The 25,571-nt window shown below is 41.6% G+C and overlaps 1 protein-coding gene across 10 annotated transcripts in view; it reads right to left on the reverse strand.

The window, feature by feature from the left end:
• cacna1g (calcium channel, voltage-dependent, T type, alpha 1G subunit) overlaps positions 1 to 25,571 on the reverse strand; it is a 221,697-nt gene that overhangs the window by 64,356 nt on the left and 131,770 nt on the right. For 6 of the 10 annotated variants that reach the window (XM_080305605.1, XM_026177281.2, XM_026177275.2 and 3 more), the window contains 8 exons: positions 24,711 to 24,834; positions 18,812 to 18,880; positions 15,650 to 15,834; positions 4,809 to 4,935; positions 3,969 to 4,094; positions 3,745 to 3,834; positions 3,103 to 3,295; positions 1,366 to 1,416 (listed from right to left, as the gene is read on the reverse strand). In XM_080305605.1, coding sequence (XP_080161731.1) covers positions 1,366 to 1,416; positions 3,103 to 3,295; positions 3,745 to 3,834; positions 3,969 to 4,094; positions 4,809 to 4,935; positions 15,650 to 15,834; positions 18,812 to 18,880; positions 24,711 to 24,834 — 965 coding nt within the window. Of the gene's footprint in view, positions 1 to 1,365; positions 1,417 to 3,081; positions 3,296 to 3,744; positions 3,835 to 3,968; positions 4,095 to 4,808; positions 4,936 to 15,649; positions 15,835 to 18,811; positions 18,881 to 24,710; positions 24,835 to 25,571 lie in introns of all 10 variants that reach the window. The other 4 variants (XM_026177284.2, XM_026177276.2, XM_080305606.1 and 1 more) reach the window with 2 other exon arrangements.

Below are 25,571 nucleotides of genomic sequence, written 5' to 3' on the forward strand. Positions count from 1 at the left end.
TGTTCATTGTCGGGACGTCTGCCAATTTCCCTCATATCATCTAGTCCCAGTCACAGTCTGAGTCATACTCATAGTTTTACCTTTTGTTATCATAGTCAGTTATAGTTTCTCATAGTTATTCTTGGTGTTTCATAGTTTCATGTTTTCAGCTGAAATAAAGGCTCGCCTTCTGTTTGCAAACCAGCTCCTTCCTCCAGTGTCTGCTTTCGGGTCCGCTCTAACAAACACACCGGCACATCTCGCCGTGACACATGTCCAGTTATTTACAAATCAGTACCTATTATCCGTGACCTACTCCTACATAATGCTGGTGTCATCAAAGTAAGCATCTGTCACGCTACGCTTATCTGAGTTTAGCTGCACTAAACCAAGAAAACAAAAGATTGCTGAGATCTCAAAGTCAAAGTAGAGCTGCTTATAGATTCTTGGCTGGTTTTACTAACTTCATGACTCCACTTACCAGCTGATCACTTTCATTCAGAGTGAAATATCGAACAAAGTGTTTACAGTCTTGTTTGAATCAAAGATGATGAATGACTAGCGAGTGTGGTAGCGACTTTTCGTCCAGAGCCACCGACAGCTCAATTTTACTTACTTAAACTTCTATGTTAACGTTTGTTTACTATAGTGATGTCGAGAAGTTTCCTCCAGTACCACCTTGAGGTTTGTGTTTCAATCAAACAGTAAACTAAATAATATAAATGTCAAATACTGCGTTTATCGAATCTACGTATGTTAGCATGCTGACAATAAGAGTTAGCTTAAAGCACAGCTATGCTAAAGTATACTTCTATGCCCATTACAACATTTATGTTCTCAGTTTGCAACACTTTTTTCTAAAAATGTCACCACGCTTTCAAATGACAAAATGGCTTTGGTGCTGAGAAAAAATATTATTGTAACTAAAAGAAAAGAGCATCATAAGCATATACTGAGAGAATTACACCACGTCTGTCTGGAAAACACTAAAGGAAACTCTGGAATTCTTATGTGGAAACATCTTTTTCCCTTCTCTCCCTCTCGCCACCTGAGTTTCCCTACTAATTAAATTTTACACCAAAGTCTTCCTTTCTTGTGGTGTTGGTGGTGCAGCAGCAGCGGTGCGGTGCTGTGAACAGTGGATGGATCACGAGCGGTGTGGAAGAGCTGTGAAAGACAAAGGCACGACAGAGAAAACAGGTAACAGCATGTCCAGCGGACTGAGAGCTGATGGGAGAGAGGCAGGGGGGCGGGGACGCAAGATGGGGCCCTACCTCCCGTGATCATTGAACTTATTAACCCTAGCCACCGTTAATGGGTGGTCGTGGTCGGTGGCGGTGTGGGGTTTTAAAAAGGGACACACAGAACATGCTGGAAACTCTGTACCTTTCAGTGTGCCGTCAGAGAGGGCCCAACTCACCCCCGGAACCAATAAATCTAGAGGAATGAGAGCATGTTAGTCAGGCAGAGGCCGAAGAAAGCGAGAAAGGAAAGATGGCTGAAAGTTAGAGACAGAAGAGAGTCAAAGAGATAGAAAGAGGGAAAGAGGGATGGAGTAAGGCTTAGAAGGTAGCGATGAAAGGTTAAGCTGGTTTGTGTGCCTATGGTTATTTTCGTCTTTCCAGAGATTCTGAGTCCAGTTCTTTGGATGAAAAACGTTCACATGTCACAAACCAAAGGTTTCAAAAACACCCGCTTTACAAATTGTCGAGTTACAACTGCAACTGTTATGAGCAACTTTTCATTTTCGTATTGCCGTTTTACTAAGGAATCAACTGCCCTTTAGCCACCCTAAAGACCAAAACAAAAAAGCATCCTGGCAAAAAATACTGAGCCAGAAATTAAGAAGAGAACCGTTTCAATGAAAAAAAATCAGAGAAGGAGAAAAAAAAAGCAGGGAAAGAAACTCAGAGATGTAGAAGAAGACGAGTTAAAAGGGCCTCTTGACATATACTGTGTGTACACGTAGACTGTGTGTGACAGGGTCGGGGGTGAGTTTCTTGATTGGATGAGATAGCCTTGGCGGACACCTCCTGTAAAAGCAAGATCAATTTCCATCTGTATTTCTCAAGAGCTCGACGGAAACATTCCGGTTATCAAATAAAATTATATATATATAAAAGAAATGAAAAGGTTTGGGTTTTTTGCCTTTTGGCTTAAAAAAAAAGTGTCCACTGCTCCTTGTACAAAATATAGACATATATATAAAAAAGTGCCTTTGGAATAGATTCGGCAAAATACTGTACAGGCATGAGTATAGGCCTCAAATTCCCAAGAAGGGTAATGCTAGCAGAAGCTAGCACTGTTTTGTGGGGTGTAGGAGGCAGTGGAAAGTATTAAAATAGGTAAAAAAAAAAAAAAAAAAAAAGCAGTTTGTCATCAACTCCTATACAGCCGGAGGTGAGGGTGGGACAGGCGTGAAATTAGCTCTAACTCCTTCGCAAATCTCACAAGCTACAGCTGAAACTCTTCCTCCTTTTCTTCCAGATTTTGGTCTATCCCTGCTCCTCCGGCTGTACTAAACCGCATGCAGAAGAGAGGAAGGGAGGGGGGGTCATCTCCTTTTCGGGCCACGGTGATGAAATCATTGACTCCCCCTCCCTCTAGCTCTGTATACCCACCACCATGCAAGCCCCATCTGTCAGCACTCACTGGGCATGCTCCAAGGGGCCATCCCAAGCACGGTGTCTACGGTAGACCAGGCAAGTTAAGGGAGGAGGGAAAGGGTGGCGGCTAACTCCAGCGGTCATCAGTCCTAATTCTGCGAGCCTGCCGATTGTGGGAGCTTTTCTTAACATCCAGCTTGATTAATTATTGCTGGGGTCGAAGAAAAGCCTCCACAGCCTGCAGCAGACTCAACAGAGCCAGAGCAGGTGACCACCAGACTGGGTTAAGAATTCTTTCCATTTTACTCACGGTAAAAGGGAAAGAGGATGGTCGAAGGAAAGGGAGTTCTACCGCAGAGTAGCAACTATATTTGATACTAGCTCACTAATTGCGTTTTTCCGTATTCGGCCAAATCAAATTAAAAAGCAAAAAGGAAAAAAAAAGGCTCAAGCTCGAATCAAGCAGGACTCAGAAAGATGTGGAAAGACTACCGACCAGCCAGCTCCTTCTCCTTACTCCGTCTCTTTTTCTCCATGCGTTTCAGTCTCTTCTCCTCCCTGCGTTTGGCCTCCTCGGCCTCCTGGTGGCGCCGGCATTTATGGAAGTTCTCCACCACCACGCCTACAAACATGTTGAGCACGAAGAAGGCGACGATCAGGAGGAAGGAGATGAAGTAGAGCAACATCCATGGGTTGTAGTTCATTATAGGCTGAAAAACAACAGAAAAATCAGGAAGGACGTTAATTCAGGCTGGCTGCAAACCCGGGTCAGACACAATCAGGTTAGATCAGCTGATGTTGATGCCCGCCCACGTCAGCTGATGGCCCAGGTAATCGAACTAGCAAAGCTGCTTTACCTTACTCACAAGTGCTTTGTAGCTGCAACCTCCTCCTTTCATACTGTATCTGACGTCTTCAGTGTCTTATTCTATTGTCATTGCTGCCTGCTCTGTTCTGTGCAGGGCTCTTGCTGCAGACGGAAACATCAATCTTCTTTTAGCTCTATGTGGAGGATTTTTTTTTTTACATTAAGAAGTCTTCATCACTCATTCTAAGTAATGACTGCCTGCCAGGTACGGCTGTATTAGACGAAATCCAGAAATTATATTGAACAGCCAAGGGACTTGCCAACATTTTGTGTGCGCAATTTAACATTTACCTGTTGGTCAACTCCCACAGCATCAAGCCCATCGTACATAATGTCGACCCATCCATCTTTTGACGCCAGCACAAAGAGAGACATCAAGGCCTGAGAAAGGATGACAGGGTTGAAACGTAAACACGGACTAAAGTTAAAAATCGTTGAAAAACGTGATCAGCATCATCAGTTTTTTTTATTCATGCATCTGTCCATCAGGAATCTTGACATTTCGAATGTCTTACTTGTCCTAGGTTGTCAAAGTTGTACTTGTGTCTGACCCACTTATTGCTGGCTTGCAAGCAGTCTGACTTATTGGTGATGTTCCTTACATCCTCTCCTTGACAAATGAAGAATTTTCCCTTGAAAAGCTGAGGAGAAAACACACACACACATACATTTGAACCACCACAAAAACACTGTTAAGTTTGTATGGCTTATAGGTGACCCTGCTGTGATTGGACTCCAGGTTTTGAAAGCTTTAGTTCAACCCTGAGAGTATGTGTTTCATATTACACGATTTAGGGTGATATGGGACTTTGCAAAGTGTGTATGCTCTTTACTGAAGCTATAAAAAGCTCCAAAAGCACATCGACACTGAGCGACAACATATGGATCGGTAGCGTTGGGAACACTGGAGGTTGAATTCTGCACTTCATGAGTGAATATTCCAACTGCTGCCTCATGGTGTCATAACAGCCATTAACCCTTTATGACCTTACTTTACTTGGACAGATGGTTAAAGGACATTAATGTCCTGATGGCAGACAAACAGGAGTTGGAACTACACCAAGGCCACAGAGCTTGTTGGTATGGATTGATCCTTGGGCTGTTAGCCATGAAAACTCATTGCGGCCACATAAGCATACATAAGCGTCCAGGCCTATGAGTTATAAGTCGGACAGTGCATAAAAAAATAGCTGTTTTTCTGATAGCCCTTCCAGATGTACATACACCCAAGGTGGTTCGGGAGAGGGTGGAGACCTGCGCGAGCATTCAATCACATGTCAAATTGCTCAAGCAGGCTTACAGAGTCTTCTCATTAGGTCTGTGCGTATACTCTCCATTTCCCCCTCCCCTCTCACCTGTACTCCCAGGATGCCAAAGATAATGAAGAAGGCACAGCAGATGACCACGATGTTGCCGATGGGCTTCAGGGACGACATCAGGGTCTCTACCACCAGCTTCAGGCCCGGGGCTCTGCTGATCACGCTGGAACATGGCACACAATGAGGCATTAGTGCACTATGTGTGTGTGGGGGTTTGTGCAGGACACTCTTAGGTCAGTTACTGTGCAGCTCACACCAGATGGAGAATGGATGCCTGCAGCGATCCAACCCGCAACCTCATCATGCCCCCTACCCCCCAGGCCTTCACTTCAGGCACTTTTAGACACGCACGCAGCCCCTCCCTCCATCGCAGTTTGTTTATTTGCTGTGTCTCTCATTTGCTCCCTCTTTTCTTTTCTTTAAAAACACATCTCTTTGCTTATTGCAGTCAAAGAAACAGAGTCTTCTAATTAAGCTACTGGACTGATGAGGATGGTTCATTAGCACCAGCAGGGCACCTGGCACTGCACTGCACAGCAGCTGTGCTTCTCTGACAGGGAGAAACTCAATACACAGATACTACACGGAACCTAACGGGTAACGCGCTCGCCTGCACGGGCTTTCTCTTCAAGCAAGCACTAAACATATGAGGTGATCAGGTGATTAAAAAACAAACTGCCACACAGTTTCTCAGCAGCCAAAGCCGCTGAGGCGATAATCTTCTCTGCCACTGTCTATTTGTCTTTGTCTACACTGTATGTTTTTCTCCAGGCTGACAATTGAGTGATAGAACAGTCGATAGCACATTAAGAGAAGACATGAGATAATAAGGAGCCAAGACTGACCAAGGTCGCAGTGATCAATAGCCCTGATCAGAGAATTACAAGTCAGTGGCTGCCCTTTTTTTCCTGCCTGCACTTCACTGCTTTTTGCTATTTTAACTATTTGTTTATTGAATGTTTCAACCATTTGTGTGTGTATGTGCCATTTGGTCTAAAGTTAGGGAAGACAGGTGTAGCTATTAGATGTGGTATAAGGCTTAACCTCAGCTACTTCACTAAACTGAACTTCTCCATTCGTTTTCTATTATCAGCGCCTCTTGGAGTATATTTCTAATCTGACAAAATAAGAAGGCATGATTTGTATTAAAGACTACCCAGCAGGCTTGTGCTTCATTTTCACCGAGTTAAACAGTATATCTGTGAGTTACAACTATAAAGATTATGGCTATAGCATGCTAAAGAAACTTGTTTGCATTAGCACCTTTGTGCTCCACACTGTAGTCTAAACATGGCTGCGTCTGGATGCAAATAAACAAACATGGCAACAACCAAATGTTGAAGCTTCAACATGTGAGTACAGAAACCAATCGATGTCACAGCCTCAAAACATGTCAGAGGAGATTGCTTTAATCAGCGTAGACATATTTATTGCCAGTATTCACAGCAGATTCTTTCTTTAGGCAAACAGGAAATGGGACGTGTTGTCTAAAAAAGGTTAATCTAGCAGAGCGAGGGATCTCAAATCTGAGAATCTCTTTAAGAATCTCTTTGCAATGTTTGAATTTTTACATGTTATTGGCTATAACTTTGCATCTAGGGCAAAAATTTGAAATTGATTTATTTGTCTTTGGTGTCTTTCTGGTGTAAATAGACACTGTTGTTAAAAGTGAAAAACCTTGTGGTGGCTGGTAGTGCTCCCTCACATTGTGGTTTCCACTCACCATCTTCAAAAGAACACCCCAGGTCCTGTTCACATTTGGTCTTAATATTTAGTGGTTCAGTCTCTGTGAGAGTCCAAAATACTGTAATGTGCTCAGGACCAAAGTGGCTCCAATGTGTTTGACTCACTGCCATAATAGGCTGAGGCTCCACATCTGGCCTATAGAGGGCACTAGTACTCAAGGAGTGCAACTGTGAATGTCTCCAGGGAGTCATTCTCCTGTTCTTTGACAGCATGTTTGCATTCAGTCCCTTGGCAATGACACTGATCAAAGTCCAGTTTCAGTCTGTAGTCATTTCTGGTAAAAAAAAAAAAAAAAAGACCAAATGACGTCCAGGTTTTACTCATATTTCTTTTCATGGTGGATTTTAAAGCATTTGATTAAACTTATTCCATTTACCTACTTAAATTTACCAAGTGACTTTATTAACTTTTTACTACAGTTTTACTAAACTGAATAGGACACAGAGCAATGCTTGGTTTCCACCAGAAAAGTTGTTAAGAGTCATTGCTTTCAGGAGTTAACAGACTAGCATCCACCCAACAATACTGCATGCTGTGTGGCAGCTGTGTGTCATGTAGCTTCAGCTCTAACTGCGCAGTGCTTTAGACACACTGCTGCTGCTAGTGCCAGGAGAGAGATGGACTGTGGGGAAACAGTTTAGCCCTCAGTATTTAGTAAATATTAGACGTTCAGCCGAAGAAAAGACGTTAAGTTACTTGCATAATATTAGCTTAGTTCTTTTCAACTTTTTAAAACTTAACTAAGTGTAAATAACACTTCCAAGCACCATCCAACCATTTTCTTCCAATAATCTAATTCAGGGTCACGAGGCAGGGCTGGAACCTATCCCACCTGTAATAGGCAGAGAGTAGGGTGCACCCTTCAAGTAGAAGAAAAGTCCATTTACCATGGAAGGACAGACAACTCATAACGTTCAGATCTCTGAAAAGACACGTCTATTTTGAAATACACATAACCGACCTATTCAAGTGGTTGTGTGTTGAGTAGCCTGAATAATTGAACATTTTTGACCAGTTTGCTGTAGTTCCCGCACACTGCTGAGTCGCATATGAACACCTCAGACGAGCCTCTGTACCTTTTCACGTCCTTTCAAACCAAACTCTAACAAGTACGCTGAAGTGAAAAGGCTTATTAAGGAGAGAAACTATGGAGAGACGAGGCTCTCACTCTAAGTCAATACACTCTGATGATGCGGTACATGAAGGACACGCTGCAGTGGGCTTCTCTCCGTTATGTCTATTTGCATATGGCACAAAAAGGAGGATGAGGGGAAGCTGAACGGAGAGAGCAGAAGGAGAGAAAGAAGTTTGCTTTGTCTGATCTACCTTCTGCATAATTTCATGGCGGTGTCCTTGTTTTGCACCGCACAAAGGAGCAATGAGGAGCGTGCCACGATCCTCACCACCTGCACACATGCACCACCCATCTCTCTCTCTCCCACTTCCTCTCCTTCCACCACCAGCTTATTCCTCACACGGAGTAAAGGGAACAACAAGTAGGGCAATAAGTGGCAGCCGTACTCCCACAGTGCAAACACTGGGTGTAATTAAGCGACGCCGAGAGATAGAAATAGGGAACAGAGGGAGGAGAGGAGGGCTGGTGAGTTGCAGGAATACAGAGGGAATAAAAAATGAGGCAGCTCTTCTTTTCTTGCTTTTTTTCTCACTTTTTTTTTGGTCAGAACTTTGCCTGTCACTCCACCTAGCTCTGTGAATTTTCCTCTCCTTTTCAGCCCCCAGCTGGCGTTCCTCATCATCGCTTCAGCCCAATCTCTCATTGTGCTTACGGAAATGCAAAAGAAAGACAGTGACATGTCACATCGCAGGGTTAGGCACTTGTAATTATATGTTATAAGTCAATTAGGCCACCAGCATTGAGGTAATTACATCATCATCAACTGACGGATGTGCTCAAAAGGCTGATCCGATCGAGGTCAACCGCAGCAGGGGATTCATCGATAAAAGCAACCTGCTGGCTCTCTCTGACCTCGACACTCCGGTCTGCCTGCGATGGAGCTCGGTGGCAGCTATAACTAATGATGAACGTGGAGAGGGTTTTGGGGTAGGGGTTTCTAGGTTGCACCTTAATTGTCGATGAGCTGTAGGTGCTGTGGGGTGACATAAAAGTGCCACTCGATGACATGGGGGGTGTTAACTCGCGGGACCTCCCCGAGGACTTCCCTCAGCTCAGGTAGTGGGCTTGATGAATGACTGCAGAGGTGTGTGCGTGCTCCCTGTTAAACAAAGCCGATGCATCATTCTGTCACATGCACAGATGCACACAACACACACGCGCGTGCAATGAATGCTATCATTAATATCTCTAATGAGGAGGAAACAGCAACAGACTCCTGCGTAACGTCTGTTGCAGTAAAACTCATCCAACATACACGGCTAGTTTAGAGCAACCGCTTCACCTTATCGCACTTAAGATGTGCAAAGTGCATATTGTAACTAAGTATTGTAGCCTTAAAACTTGGTCGTCTAAGTTGCTACAGCTTTTTAGGCCCTGAGGACATGAATGATTGTTGATTGAGTTTTCTTCTCATATCGGCGTCGGCAGCTCTGATGCTGCCTGCGTGAACCCCCATGTGCCACCGCGGTGCCGGAGGGGAAAACACAGACGAGTTCATATTTAATTAAAATACCCAGTGAGTGTGAGTTTGCCACAGTTGAATTGGGGTGATAACAAGCTGATATTGAAGGAAATTCTGTAGCTTTATGAAGCCGTGCCTGTTTTCTGGTGTGTTTGGGGAATTTGGGGGACTAACTGATTTAATGTTACAGTTTGGAAGTTTTACACATACATTATTCTGGTTGAGTGGTTGCTGTAATTTTTTATTTAACAAACTGGCAAAATGGTAATGACATGTTCTAGTAAATATTTTTAAAAGGGCCCCGTTGTGCTCATTTCCTGCTTCATAATTTTATTTTTGGACTCGACTAAAGTAGCTTTGCATTGAGTCATGATTGGAAAACAATCATTTGTCTCATACCGGGGCTTGGCGCAGCTATTCAGTTGATTTTCTGTTGGAACCAAGTCATTTTAGCTCCTTTCCCCTTCCCTTTAAGCCAGTTTTCTTCTGATTGGCTGCCCCTTGTAAACAGAAGGTTTGAACAGCTGGTGGGTTGGGCTTCTGCACTTAAAACAGTCTTAATACAGGAACAAATAAGGAAAAAAACTCTGGAACTGAGCAGCAACCTCCATGTGACTAAGAAGAAATTGGTGGTTGCCCGTGAGATTGATTATTTTCATTTATTTATTCATATTGTTGTCGGTGACCAAATGCAAGTAGTTGTGGCTACCAGACCTAAGTGGTGACCTTGAGCTTGAGGATGCAACACCTACAGGTGGCAACAACTTTCAATCACAAGGTGATTGTTCTTGTTTCTCGCGTTGGAGGCAACCTGTTTCCAAATATTTAGGATCCTAACCCAACTGACACATCACTGTCATCCCGATTGATTCAGTCTGAATCATTCTGCCCCTATGAGCTGAACTAGGGGACACAACTTATCTGGTTACTGACTCTTTGTATTCTTGTTGTATTCAGAGACATGTTGAAGCAGCAAGCATGACAACCATTCTGCAGTTAAACCGCTGACCTTCAACAACTACCTCAGTACTTCTAGAGGACTTTCTGAATTTCAGTTTCAAATCTGTGAGGTTCATGTGAATTTTAGACATCAATAGATTTGGATTTTCACTGATATATCATGGTTAATCACTGTATCCACAAACTGATTCGATGTAGTTGCCAAATTGACGCCACTGCCCAACCATTCTATTGCTTACTGATAGCAAATTGACTCTTGCTGTTTTATTGTGGTTTTGACACATCAAAGTCACTTTGAACATAGCAGCTGACAGCACGTGGGCACAGTCCTGATGACCATCTTTGAAGCAACCCATTTTAAAGGCAACGCTATGCAAGATCATAAGTGGTAATAGTTTTTTGTTGCACTATGGTACCCAACCACTGTTTTCTCTAGTGTCACTACAGCCTAAGTAAGGACTCAGCAGTTACTTTGGCTGAAAGTTAAAATTTGATATTAAGAATCTTACTAGCCATTCATACATTTCTTCTGCTTATTCTGTTCTCCAAATATGTAATTTCAAGAAGTCACCTTGAAATCTCACATTAATCTGATGGCAAGTCAATGCACCGAAACCTATTGTATTCTATTCCATTCTCAGACAAATAACACTAAATTGTCCTGATACTGGGTCTTTCTGTGTTTCCAGACTTGTTTGTTGGAATATTCTGTGTGATTCATAGTTTCATGGTTATATTTACGTTGTGTATAAAGTATGCTTCAGTTAGCCTTCAGTTCTTAGTCATCTTAGAGTTTTCAGTGCATCGTCTTCCCCTGTGTTTAGTCAGCCTTGTCTTCATGTTTGTTTATCTCTTGTCTCCATTGTTGCTGTCCCCGTATCTGTTTCTCTGTAGACTTTTTTTCAGTTTTTCTGTAATTATGTCCTCAGTCTCCCTCTGCTCGTGGTCACGTCGTCAGCTCATACTGTGTGTTTTTTTTTATTTTTCTGCGAGTTCCTTTTTTTTTAGTAGTTTACATGTTTTCTAGTTTCCGGTTCCTAGTACCTAATTTTGTTTTTTGTATTTCCTTTGAGCCTCTAGATTTGGCAATAAAACTGCTTTTTAGTTAATTATCTCTGTCTCCAATGGCTGCACCTGGGTCCTGCCCAACCTAAATAATCCAGCGTCTGCACTATGTAGCAGCTATCAGTGGTCCTGCATCTTATGCGATTTGTTTTTTATGCTTAAATAGAGAGGAAAAGTTAGCTAGTTAGCTTGTTTAGTAAACACGTGAGGGAGTATGATTTGACAACTAATGTTGATGTCCATACAACGTCCTGTTAATGTTTGAAATGATCTGTGCCAACACAGCTACAGGCATCACTGCTCTGCGTCTGCATCTTCCCAATGAGGCTGGATTAAGCTTTTAGCACTTCAGTATTAGTTTTAGTAGTAGCTAGCTTCAAGAAGCACAATTTTTTGCTGATAATTGTTTCGCTTCTGAAGTCAGTGTTGTCATCTTCCAAGCAACAGTTTTAAGTACAGAGTACACTATAATCAGACTATACCGTATAAACCAGAGCAGCAAACTTATAGCTTAATATAGCCTTTAAAGCTGCGCTCCTTCTTATGGATTAAAAGTTAATAACTTAAAAATGATTTTTGGTATTTCTTTCCTTTAATTCATCTGCAGCCTCAGCAGAGAAGAGAACCAAGCTCCACAGCTCAGCTCTTTCTTATTCTCTTCTTCTCTTCCTGTCTTTTCTCTCTCCTTTGCTTTCTGCCTCTCTTTGTATCGAGTCTAGATCTGCCCATCGTTCCCTGCCATTCTGCATCTCCGTCAAACTGGTGACATCATGCCTGAAGGAAATTGTTGCCCTTTGCTCCTAAAAATATTTCCCCCAGACTCAAAATAGGTCCAATTTCCTCTTGTAATTGTTTCATATTTTTTTCTAATCTGACTTTAAAACCGTTGCTAGCCCTGTTAATACAAACTCAGCTGTCATCTGAGGATTAAATAAAGCAGGGCGTATAACAGAAAGACTTAAAGAGGATTCAGCGGCATTTAGAAACAGGTGAATCTCTTCAAGCATTTAGTTTGTCACAGTTGCACCAAATTTAATTAGGAATCCACTCATTTGACAGCAAGCTTATACTTTTAATGTCACATTACCATTTCAGTAAGACAGCACCAGGGCTGAAGAAAGACTGATTTTTTTGCATTGAGGGATTTCATTAGTTACAAATTCATCCCACAGTGTGACTGCAAGCCCAAACATATATCCATAATGAATTATCCACAGGAAGATCACGGGCTTTCTAAAAGGGCACTCACAGTGATTCCCCTGCCAAAGCCAGTGCCAATGCAAATGCCAGTGTCAGCGCCAATGGCAATGTCAATGCAAAAGCCAATTCCCTGTTTAGATTCTTCTTTTTCCTTTTTTTTTTTTTTGCAGAGAATAATTATGGATCCACACCAAATTCCACTCGGTCCTTCATCTGCCCATGCTTCACTTCACCAACAAGATCAGTGCAATTCAGCTCAGTAGTTTTGCTGACAACATTGCACTTTGCAAGAAGTTGCTTATGAATCCTCTAAGGTCTAAGGCAGGGGTGGGGAACTCCAGGCAACTTCATGACATGTTGAGCAGTAATTTTTGGCCATTTGGATGAAGGACACATCTAAAACCTGCAGGACACCGGCCCTTGAGGCCTGGAGTTCCCCCACCCCTTGTCTAAGCTGTCATTGGTGATAACTCATACAAACAGAAAAAAGCCAACACAAATATAAATGGAACACTTTTTAGTGCATGTCAGTAAGAATGGTTACTTCCTTTGTCCCTGATCGAGTAGACTTGAGTGAACAATTTAATAAAAACAAAAGTTGCAAATTCTGGCTAGGATTGGCGTCATCGCCATAATTTAGACCTCAGAGGGTTAATGAGATATCTATTTAAGCCTTTTTTTTAGCAGCATCCGTAACCGTTAAACAGAACATGCACAAACCAGTAACTAGTAAAGATTAGAAGTTAATTACTTGTTACAATAGTTTAAAAGGGACTATATTTATGCCTCAATTTCTCTTTCAACCCACACAATCCTCAGTTTGCATTAAAACAGTCTTTGCTGTTGTAGAAGGTTTTACAGTGACTGATAACAGACACTTAACTGTTGTTATGTACTAGTAAACGCTGCTAACACAGATACGATGTGGACATTAGGTTAATCCAGTTTTGAGCATAGTTTCTTTTAAAAAGAACAGCATTGTAGCTACTACACTACTGATGCCTACATGTAGGAACATGAAGAAAACACTACAAACAAACCCCAAACCAAGTAACTTCTGAAGGCTGGAATGTGACAGAAAAGTGATGAAAAAAACAGAACCTGGCCAACTAACTGGAAATTCACCCGGTTTAATTAAACCCAAACATTACAGAACGAAGTCAAAGACGAAAGTAGCGCTTTGAACGCAGGAGAGCAAAAGCAGTCTCGTCAAAACATTTCACTTTCATGTCAAAGGTGAAAGTTAAAAAAGCAAAAGGATGGGGGAAAGAGATCAGTGCTGTTCAGCGGGTAAATTTGGCAGGATGAAAATGAATATTTGATTTTTGTGCTCTTCCCGAGAATGGTGATAAATATTCAAAAGAGGGCAAAGCCTGGAGAGCTCCCCTTCACGAGATGAGACATCCAAGAGGCTGCATGTGTACAAGCACGCACACACACACACACACACACACACACACACACACACACACACACACACACACACACACACACACACAGAATAGATAAAACTCAAAGCAGTGCAAATATTTGGAAAATACAAAAACGATGTTCAAATCGGTAATTTCTGAATTATTTCCGCTCAAATAAACACAACTGTGAAATTGTGTGCATGCTGACATTAACATGAATGCATGCTAAAATAAATGCATACACACATAGACACACACACTGACACACTTGCATCTCCTTACTGAGACTGAGAGGAAGTTTGTTCCTACTTATTTATGACAACACTTGAAAACATATCGTTTTTACTACTGGAACTATTGAACCAAGGATTTGCAACACTTTTACGTTTGCTGTATTTAAGAGTCTTTCCTATATGTGTCTTTTAACATTGCTCACCAGCTACTGATTATTATTATTTTATACTGTCATGTGAAAAAGGAGGTTTTCGCAGACTTGTATAGAGTCCTGTGAAAAACGAAATACGCCCCATGATTCAAGAGCTTGTAGACCCTTTTTTTCACACTTTCCGCTCACATGATCAACAGGACCTCTAAATAGAAAAAAAAACACTTGGAGTTTAACATATTGGACTCTCCACCTTTTGCTTGTAAAAGTGAAGAAGGTTCTAGGATCTAAGGAGCTTGGAAAGAAAAGTGTCTGGACTTCTTTCATTTTCTTGAAGACGTTTTACCTCTCATCCGAGAAGCTTCTTCAGTTCTAAGAGCAACTGGTTGAGATTATCAAAGCTTCTCAAACAGCCACTTCATAAACGCATGGCACAGCATAGAAGAGCCATCTCGACGGGACAATCTGCTGTCCATCTGCATCTAAAGGACAAAGGTCACTCTTTCAAAGATGCCAACGTTCACATTTTGGACAGAGAAGACAGATGGTTTGAAAGAGGAGTGGAAAAGCCATCTATGTCCACTGTGAACAATCATCTTTGAACAGAGGTGGTGGCTTATGACACCAACTGTCTGCCATCTGTAATCCAGTTTTGAGATCCCTTCCCAGACGCCTTAACACCCACATCCTGGACCATCTGACCTCAGTAAATCACATGATAGGGTGGGGCTAGGTTTCACAATGAACTCACCCAAAACCTTGGCTGATTGTGACCTACACAGCTTGGCTTGTGTGATTAGGTTGAGGATCAATAGGGGGTCCATGACCCTCTTGACGACACTCCCATAGGGCTTTAAATCTGGGACTCTTCATCCGTTGCTCTTAGAAGCTTCTCAGATGAGCGGTGAAACTTAAAGAAGTCCAGATGCCTTTCTTTCCAAACTCTTTAGACTACGATGAGCTGGATGACTAAAAACCTTCACAGACAAGTTTCTTGGATAAACATCAAACCTAAAGTTCAGTTTCCTTCTTTTTCTCAACCTCTCAAGAGTACCATGACCACACAGAAACTCGTTATCTCCATTAAAGTAAGTCTGAGTTGTTGTTAGTCAAAATAACACGAAGTTGGTGTCAACAGTCCTGACAACCACAGATAAACAACTGCATATTGTCTGTGGTTGTTCACGTTCTCAACTATAAGGCATTTACCACAACTGCTTGCTCCAGAAGTACAGTACTGCATACCAGCTTGCTGTGAAGCTCAGATGAAAAAAATGTGCTAATGCATCAAAAGCACCCATATCCATTTTACAGCAGGCCAGGAATATCAGCAAATACGTATATTGATAAGAAGTATTTGAAGCGCCTTGAGGCGACTTTTGTTGTGATTTGGCGCTATATAAATAAAATTGAATTGAATTGATAAGAAGTATTGGTGTCAATGCTGTTATCAATAAAATGCTAACAACAACCATCCCCAGGGGAAGTTATCTATGATGTTCAGTCACTTACCGTAGCGGTCTCAGAGTTCTCAGCAGCCTCAGCACTCTGAGCATGCCCAGGATCTTGGTTTCGGATTGGGAAATGAGAGACACCAGGATGTCAATAACAGAAATCATGACGAGCATCCCGTCCAGAACGTTCCAGCTGCTCCTCAGGTACGCCTTGTCCCCGAAAAAAAAGCCCATAGACACGATCTGGACAGCAAAGAAGACAACAGTATGTTATTATAAAGCAGAAAGCACTGAGTTTAGACTGCCGAGTGCCAGTTTGGTTTGGATATTAGTTCAAATGAATTATTCACCATGAATATAAGTGGCAGACAAATGATACACGAATCAGTAATTTAATATCTATTTTTGTCACTGTGGCTGCAATTTGTTTATCAAGCCAGTGTTCTATTTATTAGGAGTCGGTGCTTAATGTCCCATACGCCCAGCTTATTGACTTAGTGAAGTGACTGTTTGTGTGGCAGTGATGATCATAAAAGCTGCAAGCGCTCCAAACTTCATGTCTATTTCCATAGGTTTCACTCATCACGTATTCTGCTGATGAAGCGATATGCATTCCAGAACATTATTCCCTGAGATCAAACTTATTAAATTAGGCCAAGACAACAGTTTTTGCATCATGCAGTTTCACAATACTCCAACTGAAAAGATGAGAGGCGATAAGATCGTTTGTATAAGTCGATACTAATCAATATAGCGGACAATTAATTAAAAAAGGCTGCTACAGAGGCCTTTGTTTTTGATTTGGACTTGACAAGGCCATTGCGACACTTGACTCTCTTCTTTTTCAGCTGTTCTCTTGTACATTTTCAGCTGTTATATGATAAAGTTTGGGAAGTTCATCTTGTAACCGGAAGGTTGCCAGTTCGATCCCCAGGTCTGTCTGTCTTGGTTGTTGTGTCCTTGGGCAAGACACTTCACCTACCGCCTACTGGTGTTGGCCAGAGGGGCCGATGGCGCGATACGGCAGCCTCGCTTCTGTCAGTCTGCCCCAGGGCAGCTGTGGCTACAACTGTAGCTGCCTCCACCAGTATATGAATGTGAGAGTGAATGAATAGTGGAACTGTAAAGCGCTTTGAGGGTCTCGAAAAGCGCTACATAAATGCAATCCATTATTATTATTATTGTTATTATAAGCTTTCGTTCTCAAACACATGGCCTCGCATTTGACCCAAGAATACTTTGGCAGTCCTAGGAGTTTATGGTCGACTCAATGGCTGCAAGGTGTTGATGTCCTGTTGCTGCGAATCAAGCCCAAATCATCACCCTCCACCTCCGTGCTTTAGAGCTGAAGCATTTGTGCCAATATTTGATTTTTGCTATATATTATGGCCAAACATTTCCACTTTGGACTTATCTGTTCAAAACACATTGCTCTAGAAATCTTTTGGTTTGTTCAGCTGCAGTTTTCCTCAGCTGTGCTGCCATAGTCTTTTTAGAGTGAAAAGGCTTTCATCTAATAACCCTTCTAAACAAGCCATAATTTTTCAGTCTTCCATGAACTTTTAACATTTAACTGAAGCATGTAGTGACTTTTTAGTTTTTAGGGGTTTTTTTCAGTTTCTCTGAGCATTGCACAACCTTGATATGAATTTACTGGGACATCTACCCCAGGAAGATTAGCAGCTGACTCAAATGGTTTCCCCTTGTGAATAATGTTTCTCACGGTAGAATAATCGACTTGTTTGTAAATTGCCTTATAACCCTTTCAAACAGACAGACCACACAGACCTAAGTCCTCCAGATGTGCAAACTGCCAAACAATGTGCAAACTTCTGGTTTTATGGAGGTGCTCACACTTGCTGATGATCAATTAGTCAAGACCATTTGACTACGTGTCAGTTAGTCTGCCACTTACTTAATTCTGGCTGCTACTTACCCCCTGAATTCCTATGGAAACAGTTACACAGCACTTACTTACTCACACAATGCTTCATTTTCATTAAATAAATAAATGTACAGTAGATGAATATATAATATATAATATTTAAATACAGTCACTGAAAAAGTATAGATGAAAAATTCAGTTGCATTTCATGTAACTGCTAACAGCTCAGTCACCTGAGGGCAACATGGGACATCAACTACACACTAAACATCTGTCAGAAGTCAACAGGCGTAAAAATACAATGTGTAATATTTAACAATGCAATCTATTTTTAATATGAAAGGCTTCCACTCCGTGTTCAGCTGCTTTTAAAAAATTAAATAAAATAAAAACTCCCTCCGAAATGGGGCAATAGACTTATTATAGTATTATAATTGAAACACGAGATAAAAGAGTAGACGCATAGTTGTTTCATTTTTTAAATGCTAAAATCTTTCATGCTAACCATTCGCCACTGTTACATTTTTGCATCACACACAGATTCCCTGAGCATTAGATGATAAAACCAGTGCTCTGTGTGTGCGTATTTGTGTGCCACCCCAACGTTTGTGAGTCGCCGGGACCGAAAATAGAGAAAGAGGCTTTGAATGAGTGACACCGATGAACTTTCCTCCCCTCTGCCTCCGCGAGCTCCTGCCCACGCTGCCATGGACCTCCATTCAAAGCTGGGCCATTTGAATACTGGCGAGACAATCCTCCTCTTAGCATTATGAAACTGCCCTCAGAAGGTGTGCATTCACTGTCTGTTCACCTCTCTCGTTCTCCCCCTCCCCTCCCTCCCCCTCATGCCCACTCTGTTTTCTTTTCTATTATGGAATCGTTCCACTACATGCAGGTATCAGGCAGACTCTGTTATCGCTACAGCTTTGGGTCTTGGAGGTTTTGGGAGTGCGCTTTGGGTTTCTTCCTCTCATGCAAAAATCTTTGTTTTGTTTGCAAACACCAGGGTGTCAAATCATTTTCGTTTAAACTTCAGAGCAAAGTTGAGCAAAGTCGCGCTCTCGATGCGAGGCAACCAGTGTTTTCACGGCACCAAAATAACCTGACCTACCAAATATTTTGAGGCACGAGAGCTGAAATCAACTAAGTGAATAAAAACAGGAGTCAGGGATAACTTCATGGGAGAATGAACAGCAGATATTTGAGTCTTTAAAAGGGTAAAAGTAAGTATGGAGTATGCAACATCCTCTCACACAGTGGCTAAAATGAGCAAAGCCTTTCACAAACTTTGCACTGGAGTTTAAAAGGTATTGTTGGCAATTCAGCGTGACTCACCTTTACAGTCATCTCAGTCACAAAGATTGCTGTGAAGATGTAGTTGGACACTGTCAGGAAAACCCGCTCCTGCCAAACAAAAGGGAAAAGGAAAGAAGAGAGTGAGAGAGAGGCTTCGTTGAGCGGAGGTAGTTCTCATGAAATGTTCTGAGCACCTTTTTTTTTTACTCAGTTTGTTGTTTGCTTCTAAGCTGACTAGTGTACAGCTGAATAATGCATGAGAGCTGCTTTCCACATACACTATCTGAAAACATGTTTGTGCAAACACCCCTATTGTACGCTCTCTAATGATAGCTGGCAGGCAATTATAACGTTTACTTTGTATTAAAACAACATGAAATATTGAAACAAGGGATCTGATTTGGTATTTATGCTCGCAACCTTATAAGAGCGGTAAAAAAATGTACTCAAATATCTCATAAATCCCCGAGGGGTAAAATTCAAGACAATAAATGAGATCAAATAAAAGAAAAAAAGGAATTTTTGTTTTTTAAAACAATGCAATGATAGAAAAACTCTTCAACTCCCTGAATAAACAGCACTGCACTGGGAACAAGTGGAATAATAACAACAGCACACTTTAAAAATTGTTCTTTTAAATACAGTTGAATGCTGAAAGCACTGGTGCCTTTGAGGAGTAGCACAGGAATGGTTATTTCAGCTATTTTGTGTTGGTGTACATTACTGTGCAAAAGTTTCGAGTCATCATTCATTTCTTTATTATTCTGTTTCCAAGGAACCTGACTTTCTTCATTTCTTTTTTTAAAGAGTCTTGAATAGTAGTTCTCCAGGCTTTCTGAAGGTCTTTCACAGTTTTCTTTGGACATTGGCTGCTTTTTCACTCAGTTTTAGTCGGGTCCTTTTACCTCATTTTCAATAATGTTTTGTTTTATTGTGTTTGTTTGTCAAGCCACTTAAACTGACCTATGAATCATTCAATCACAAAGGTGGAATTTTGAGAATAAACTACTATCATGTTAAAAAAAAAAATTATTGGTTCTAAAAACACGTCATATATTACAAAAATAAGCTGTTTCTAGCGATTTCACTAGGAACAGTATTATACTGCAAAGCATATTTTCAGTATAATGTACATTATACTGCACACTGAGCTTTTAACTGCTGACAAATCACACTGTCAGCACTTCACTGTAAGTTAACTGTGAAATTTCTCACAGTGAAACACACACTGCTTGTGTTGAGAAACAACAATTAAAGGCTGAAATTGGCACTTCACCAATTAAACAAGCATGTTGCATCAGATGCTTTATTTTTTCATGAGAGAGTCATTTTCAAAAACAAGCACCATTAATTAGTTGTGTGTATGCACACAATTCAACACCATATCTCCATCTATACACAATCATATCATTGCGCTCCCATGCTCCCCTGTTGCCTGAAGCAGTATCTCTCAGTAGTTTAGTGTGTGCGCATGCAGGAGAGGATGGGAGCCTATTTACTGAGCTAAACAAGGACTGAGGAGAGAAAACAAGCACGAATAAGATCCTTTCACTGAGTGCTTGTTTACCCTGCATCCCCTCTGTCTGAGGAGACATGACCCTGTCCTGCCACTGAATGTACATGTGTGTGTGTGAGCGTGTGTGTGGGTTTAGGTGGCTCTCTTTCCCACGGCCTCCAACTACCATCACACATACTCAGTGGAACGCAAAGTTATGCACACACGTATAAACAGAGATGGCAGTCCTGTGGCGATTTTTCTGAAGTCTCTGAGAACGTCAGGCATGACATCACTGGGAATGCTGTCGTAGCGAGGGTTTATAAATTCCAGTCTTGACATTAGCCATTCCTGTTCTCTGTAAACAAGTGTTCATACCTCCATTCATTACAAAGCAACAGAAATTTTGATGTTAAATTTTAAAGTGTGCGTCACTAACTAAGCTGCAAAAAGTGCAATTTGTTCTCGGTCTAATGTTCAGTTCACTTTTATTTATATAAGATCAAATCAGAGCTACAGTCGCCTAAAGGCTCCTTGTATTGAAAGGTAAAGACCCAACAATAATACAGAGAAAATCCCCACAATCTCACAAACCTTATGAACATGCACTTGGCGACAGTGGGAAGGAAAAACTTCCTTTTAACAGGAAGAAACATTATATATCTCACTTAGCCAAGCACCTTTTTAATGTCTTTTATCTAAGGGGTTTTCACAGTTGCTGTGTTTAGTTTGTTTAAATCAAACTCTGGTTCGTTTTTTCCTTTTGTTGTGGTTCGTTTGTGCAGATGTGAACACAGTAATCACGCTCGGGTGCAGACCAAAAATAACAAACTGGAGGCGGTGGTCACAACACGTTTTCAAATTAACTCCATAGCAGCTCATTCATGGTGTAAACAGGTGACCAGACCCCGATCTGAACAAACTACCAGGTTCAGTTTACTAGTTTGTTTAAAAAGTCCCATAGCCACAGATACTGTGTGTTCTGGGATGCAGCAAGTTAGTATAAATTTCCTCTGTGTGAAAACAAACCAAATCACTGGAAAAAGTTAAAGTTTACAAACTCATCAACTGATTTGGGCCAGAGTAAACGAGCTACAGGTGTGAAAACGCCGTAACATTCACACACATTTACACTCCAATGAATACATCAGATGTGTCTGGCCAGATTGGCCAGATGTTTCTAGCCAAAAAGCGGACATAAACCATAAAGTCGTCCACTATTCTGGACCACAGTATGTGAACTATAGGTGTTTAATGCCCTAAACACACATTTTTAAGAACCCTGTAGAAGAAGAAAGAGCCAACATTTTGTAACTTTTAGTAAAAAATGCAGGTTGCTGCCCACTGTAGATACCAGAAATACAATGGTAATAAATTTGGTGACTGCCAGAGGTGAATTAAATTAGCTAATAAAGCTTGTTTTTGTTAGATACTTTGACTGAGTTAATATTGGGCTACCTTTTAAGTGTTGCAGAGCGTTAATTGCCCTGATGCATGCTCTCAATCACTGAGAAAGGAAATCCCAGAAAGTTGATTCTGTTCATTAGGATTTAGCATTTTCAGTGGGAGAAAACATTTTGTTGTTCATTCAAGGGCCTTCTTCGGTCTGAAGAAGAGACAGCTAAATGTACAAGGTGGGCCATTTATATGGATACACCGTAATAACATGGGAATGGTTGGTGATATTAAAGTCTTGTTTGTGGCACATTAGTATATGTGAGGGGGCAAACTCCTCAAGATGGGTGGTGACCATGGTGGCCAAGAGGGTCATGTGACACATCAAACTTATTGGTAATGTCACAAGAAAAACAATGGTGTGCTTGGTTTCAACATCTGAAAGAATAAAGTTATGTTGAAACCAAGCACACCATTGTTTTTCTTGTGACATTACCAATAAGTTTGATGTGTCACATGACCCTCTTGGCCACCATGGTCACCACCCATCTTGAGGAGTTTGCCCCCTCACATATACTAATGTGCCACAAACAAGACTTTAATATCACCAACCATATAGCAAGCTAAATAAAGATATACAGGCAGGCTAAATATAGTGTACTAGCTGCAATACTGCAATTAACCAGTGTCATTTTAGCTAGCTAAATGGCAAAAAAAAAGATGAGTCATCTTTCATTTCACTTGATCATATCATCAAAAAAGATGAGGCAATAAACTTTTGTCTATGTATATTCTCTGGGTCTATTTCTCTACATCTTGGATATATTTTTAGCCTAAGGCAGGACAGTGACAGGAATCCGGGCACCCTCAATAGGAGTAAAGCACCTCCCTGTTGCTTCTTAACCTTCATCTCCGGTGGTGGTGGTGCTGTTATTCGCAGTTCAACACCTGGAATCTTGTTTGCCTGACCACAAGTCTGGTCGCCCCAGGAATCAGACCCAGTTTGAAGTAATGCTAAATATAGTGGCAAAAGCCAGCTATGACCTAGAGGTACTTTGTTTAGCCATATGCCAGTAAAAGCAAAACCCATTACTAAACACTTTCAGTAGGTGATTTACACTGGAAGCCCTTTAGAGGGTCAGTGCCTTTCTTTTCTTTAAAGGAACTCAGTATCATTAGTTATATAATGAACACCGTGTAGTCATGCACATAAAAAAATAAATCTTTCATCACATCCTGTGTAGAGCACCACTTCTATCTTAATTCTGTACTTCTTAAAGGTTTTTGTGGCTGTGTAGTTCATTAAACATACAGCCCAGGGAATATGAGAAGTGTCACAAATGTGGTATTGTCATAGTTTAAAAAAAAACCCCAGACAAATTAATTCAGGCTACATTTTGCATATACTTCACAGAAATTAACTGTTTATAGCCATTTACACCTGTTTACACTGTAAAGAACTAGATATGTATTTTCCCAGCAACATACTGTTGTTGTACTTTTCAGAGGGGCTGCTGTAAAAGTGCTGAAACACAATGTGGATCAATATGCCTGTGCTGAGAAACAGCAACCAAAGGCAGAAACTGGCATTTCTCTTTGTGTCTAGCGGCACTTCTATTCTAAAGTGGTCTGGAGCGATGACGCGGCCCCTGAAAACTTCGATGGATCGTACATTATCCTGTTCACGCTGATATAATTCAGTTTAGAGCTTTAGACAGTGATGCATTGTCCCCTAGCTCAATTAGAAATAATAAATCATAATAGGTGCTATAATCATCCTCAATCATTTCCACTGAGCTACAGGACGACAGTATCCAGGCAACACACAGCACCAAACCAAAACAGTAATGGACCGCAAGCCAAATGCAATGCGAGTGACATAACTTCCAGGACAATAAGCTAATTATGTAGCGTGCATTCCACGCTAAAATGTTGTGACTGAGACGCTTTATCTCTGACATTTCTATTTAAAGTAAATTACACGTGTTGTCAAGTTGGCGCAGTGGGGTGATGTAGAGCAGGTACTTTCAAAGAGTAGCAGAGTGATAAAATATACATGTTTGGATGTTATAAGCCGATTCACAGTCGGCTTCATTAATTCAAAACAACCCGCAAAGACAAACAAATGGCATCATGCAATGACCACCCAGGCGAATGAGGTCTGTAGCAGTAAGCATCGCAGCTCGCAACTGTAATGACTGCTCATTCACTTGTTTGAGGCTGCTTTCTGTGTCATACATTTCCATCTCATTTCAATAACGACCTCTGGGTGCAGGCCGGACACGGCGGCCACGGCAGGAAGCTGGCGAAATATATGTGCATCTGAAAATACTGCTCTCTGATGTGAATCCTAGAGTGGCTGCTGCGCTGGATTTCGCAGACGTGAGAGGGGAGAAATCAATGCTTGTGTATGTGTGCGCGTTCCTTCTGCCTTGATGAGAACGGGCGGCCTGTGGAGGCAGCCTCCATTTGTTAAACATCTCCTTTCCTGGACATTAGCCACGTACACCAGCCCACGGATAATTGAATCAATTACAACAGTGCTGTCTCCTCCGTGTTTCAGTCGCAAAACAAGCAAAACGCCACGTTCCAGCGAGACTGAACTGCAATTAGGCCGATCCGCGGAACACCTCGCCCAGCGAAGGAAAAAAAACAAAAAAAACCAAACAGTGATAATTATTGTGTTTATGCATGGAACTTCTGGGCCCGGTTCTGCTGTTATTGCTGGAAAGGACACAGAGTTAGGTGTGTGTTTGTGTTGCTGCAAGGCATCCTGCCAGTCCTCTGTTTGAAGGGAATGGCACATTAGCGAAAGAGGTGATGGTGTTGATGATGTAGTGCAGTAGGTACAGGGGTATAGCACACACTGCTGGCTTGCAGTCAAACAGGAGTGGTTCCCTGTTAACACTATGCTCCACTCCATTTCTCTGCACAGAGAAAACTACACACCTGATTCTTTCCAGGCGTTCGTGTTTGTCTGAGCAGAGGTTGGAATTCCCTTTTGTCTTCCTTTATCTACCTACCTACCTGACATGTTGTGACACTTACAGCGCTTTTGGAGTCGATTCGAGGCCTCTCCATGGCGATGGTGATGCAGTTGAGGAAGATAATGACCAGCACGATGTGGTCAAACATCTTGTGGGTGATGATCTTATTGCACAGGATCCGGAACCTTACAAATAAAAGGCAAAAAGCAAAGAATGGACATTTCTGTGAGAGAGGAAATAGGCTTGGCATATACAGAAAAACTGTCCTATGTTCCTTAACAGGACATTTCCTCCAATCCATCCACACTACAGCCACTGTCACATGACTGCCTTAAACACTACCTTAAGGCAGTGTCTGCTTCCTTTCTCCTCTAAGCCTGCAAACGAGCGCAGTGCCCTCTGTCCACCACCAGTAGGTGAAGCATCTTGCCTAAGAACGCAACGACTGAGACTGTCCGAGCCAGGGCGCGAACCGGCAACCTTCCGATTACAAGACGAACTGCCAACTCTTGAGCCACAATGTGCACAGTGCTTCGGAGGTAGACAAACCCGCTATATCTAACTGTGGACACACGGCAATCAACATAAGGATAAGAACAATAATACATTTAAAAATAATAATAAATAATACAGTTTAAAAAATGTGTAAGCATTACAGAAATACTTAGACAAACGCAGCAACTTAAGCAACCAGGCATGGCTGCTCTCTCAACTATATCAGCAACTGGAATTACAGCAACATCTGCAACTAACCAACCTGTACTGCATTTAGAGCCAAAGATAGAAACCAAACATAGCAGCTCACACTGCAGTCCCAAAAACTTAACCGGCTACTGCAACTGCAACAAAACCTGTACAAAAAAAACACCAAAATGTGGCAACGCCTTTAAATACTGAAGCAATTCAATTTACTTTATTACCT

Source organism: Astatotilapia calliptera, chromosome 8, assembly GCF_964374335.1.
Source record: "Astatotilapia calliptera chromosome 8, fAstCal68.1, whole genome shotgun sequence".
NCBI lineage: Eukaryota > Metazoa > Chordata > Actinopteri > Cichliformes > Cichlidae > Astatotilapia > Astatotilapia calliptera.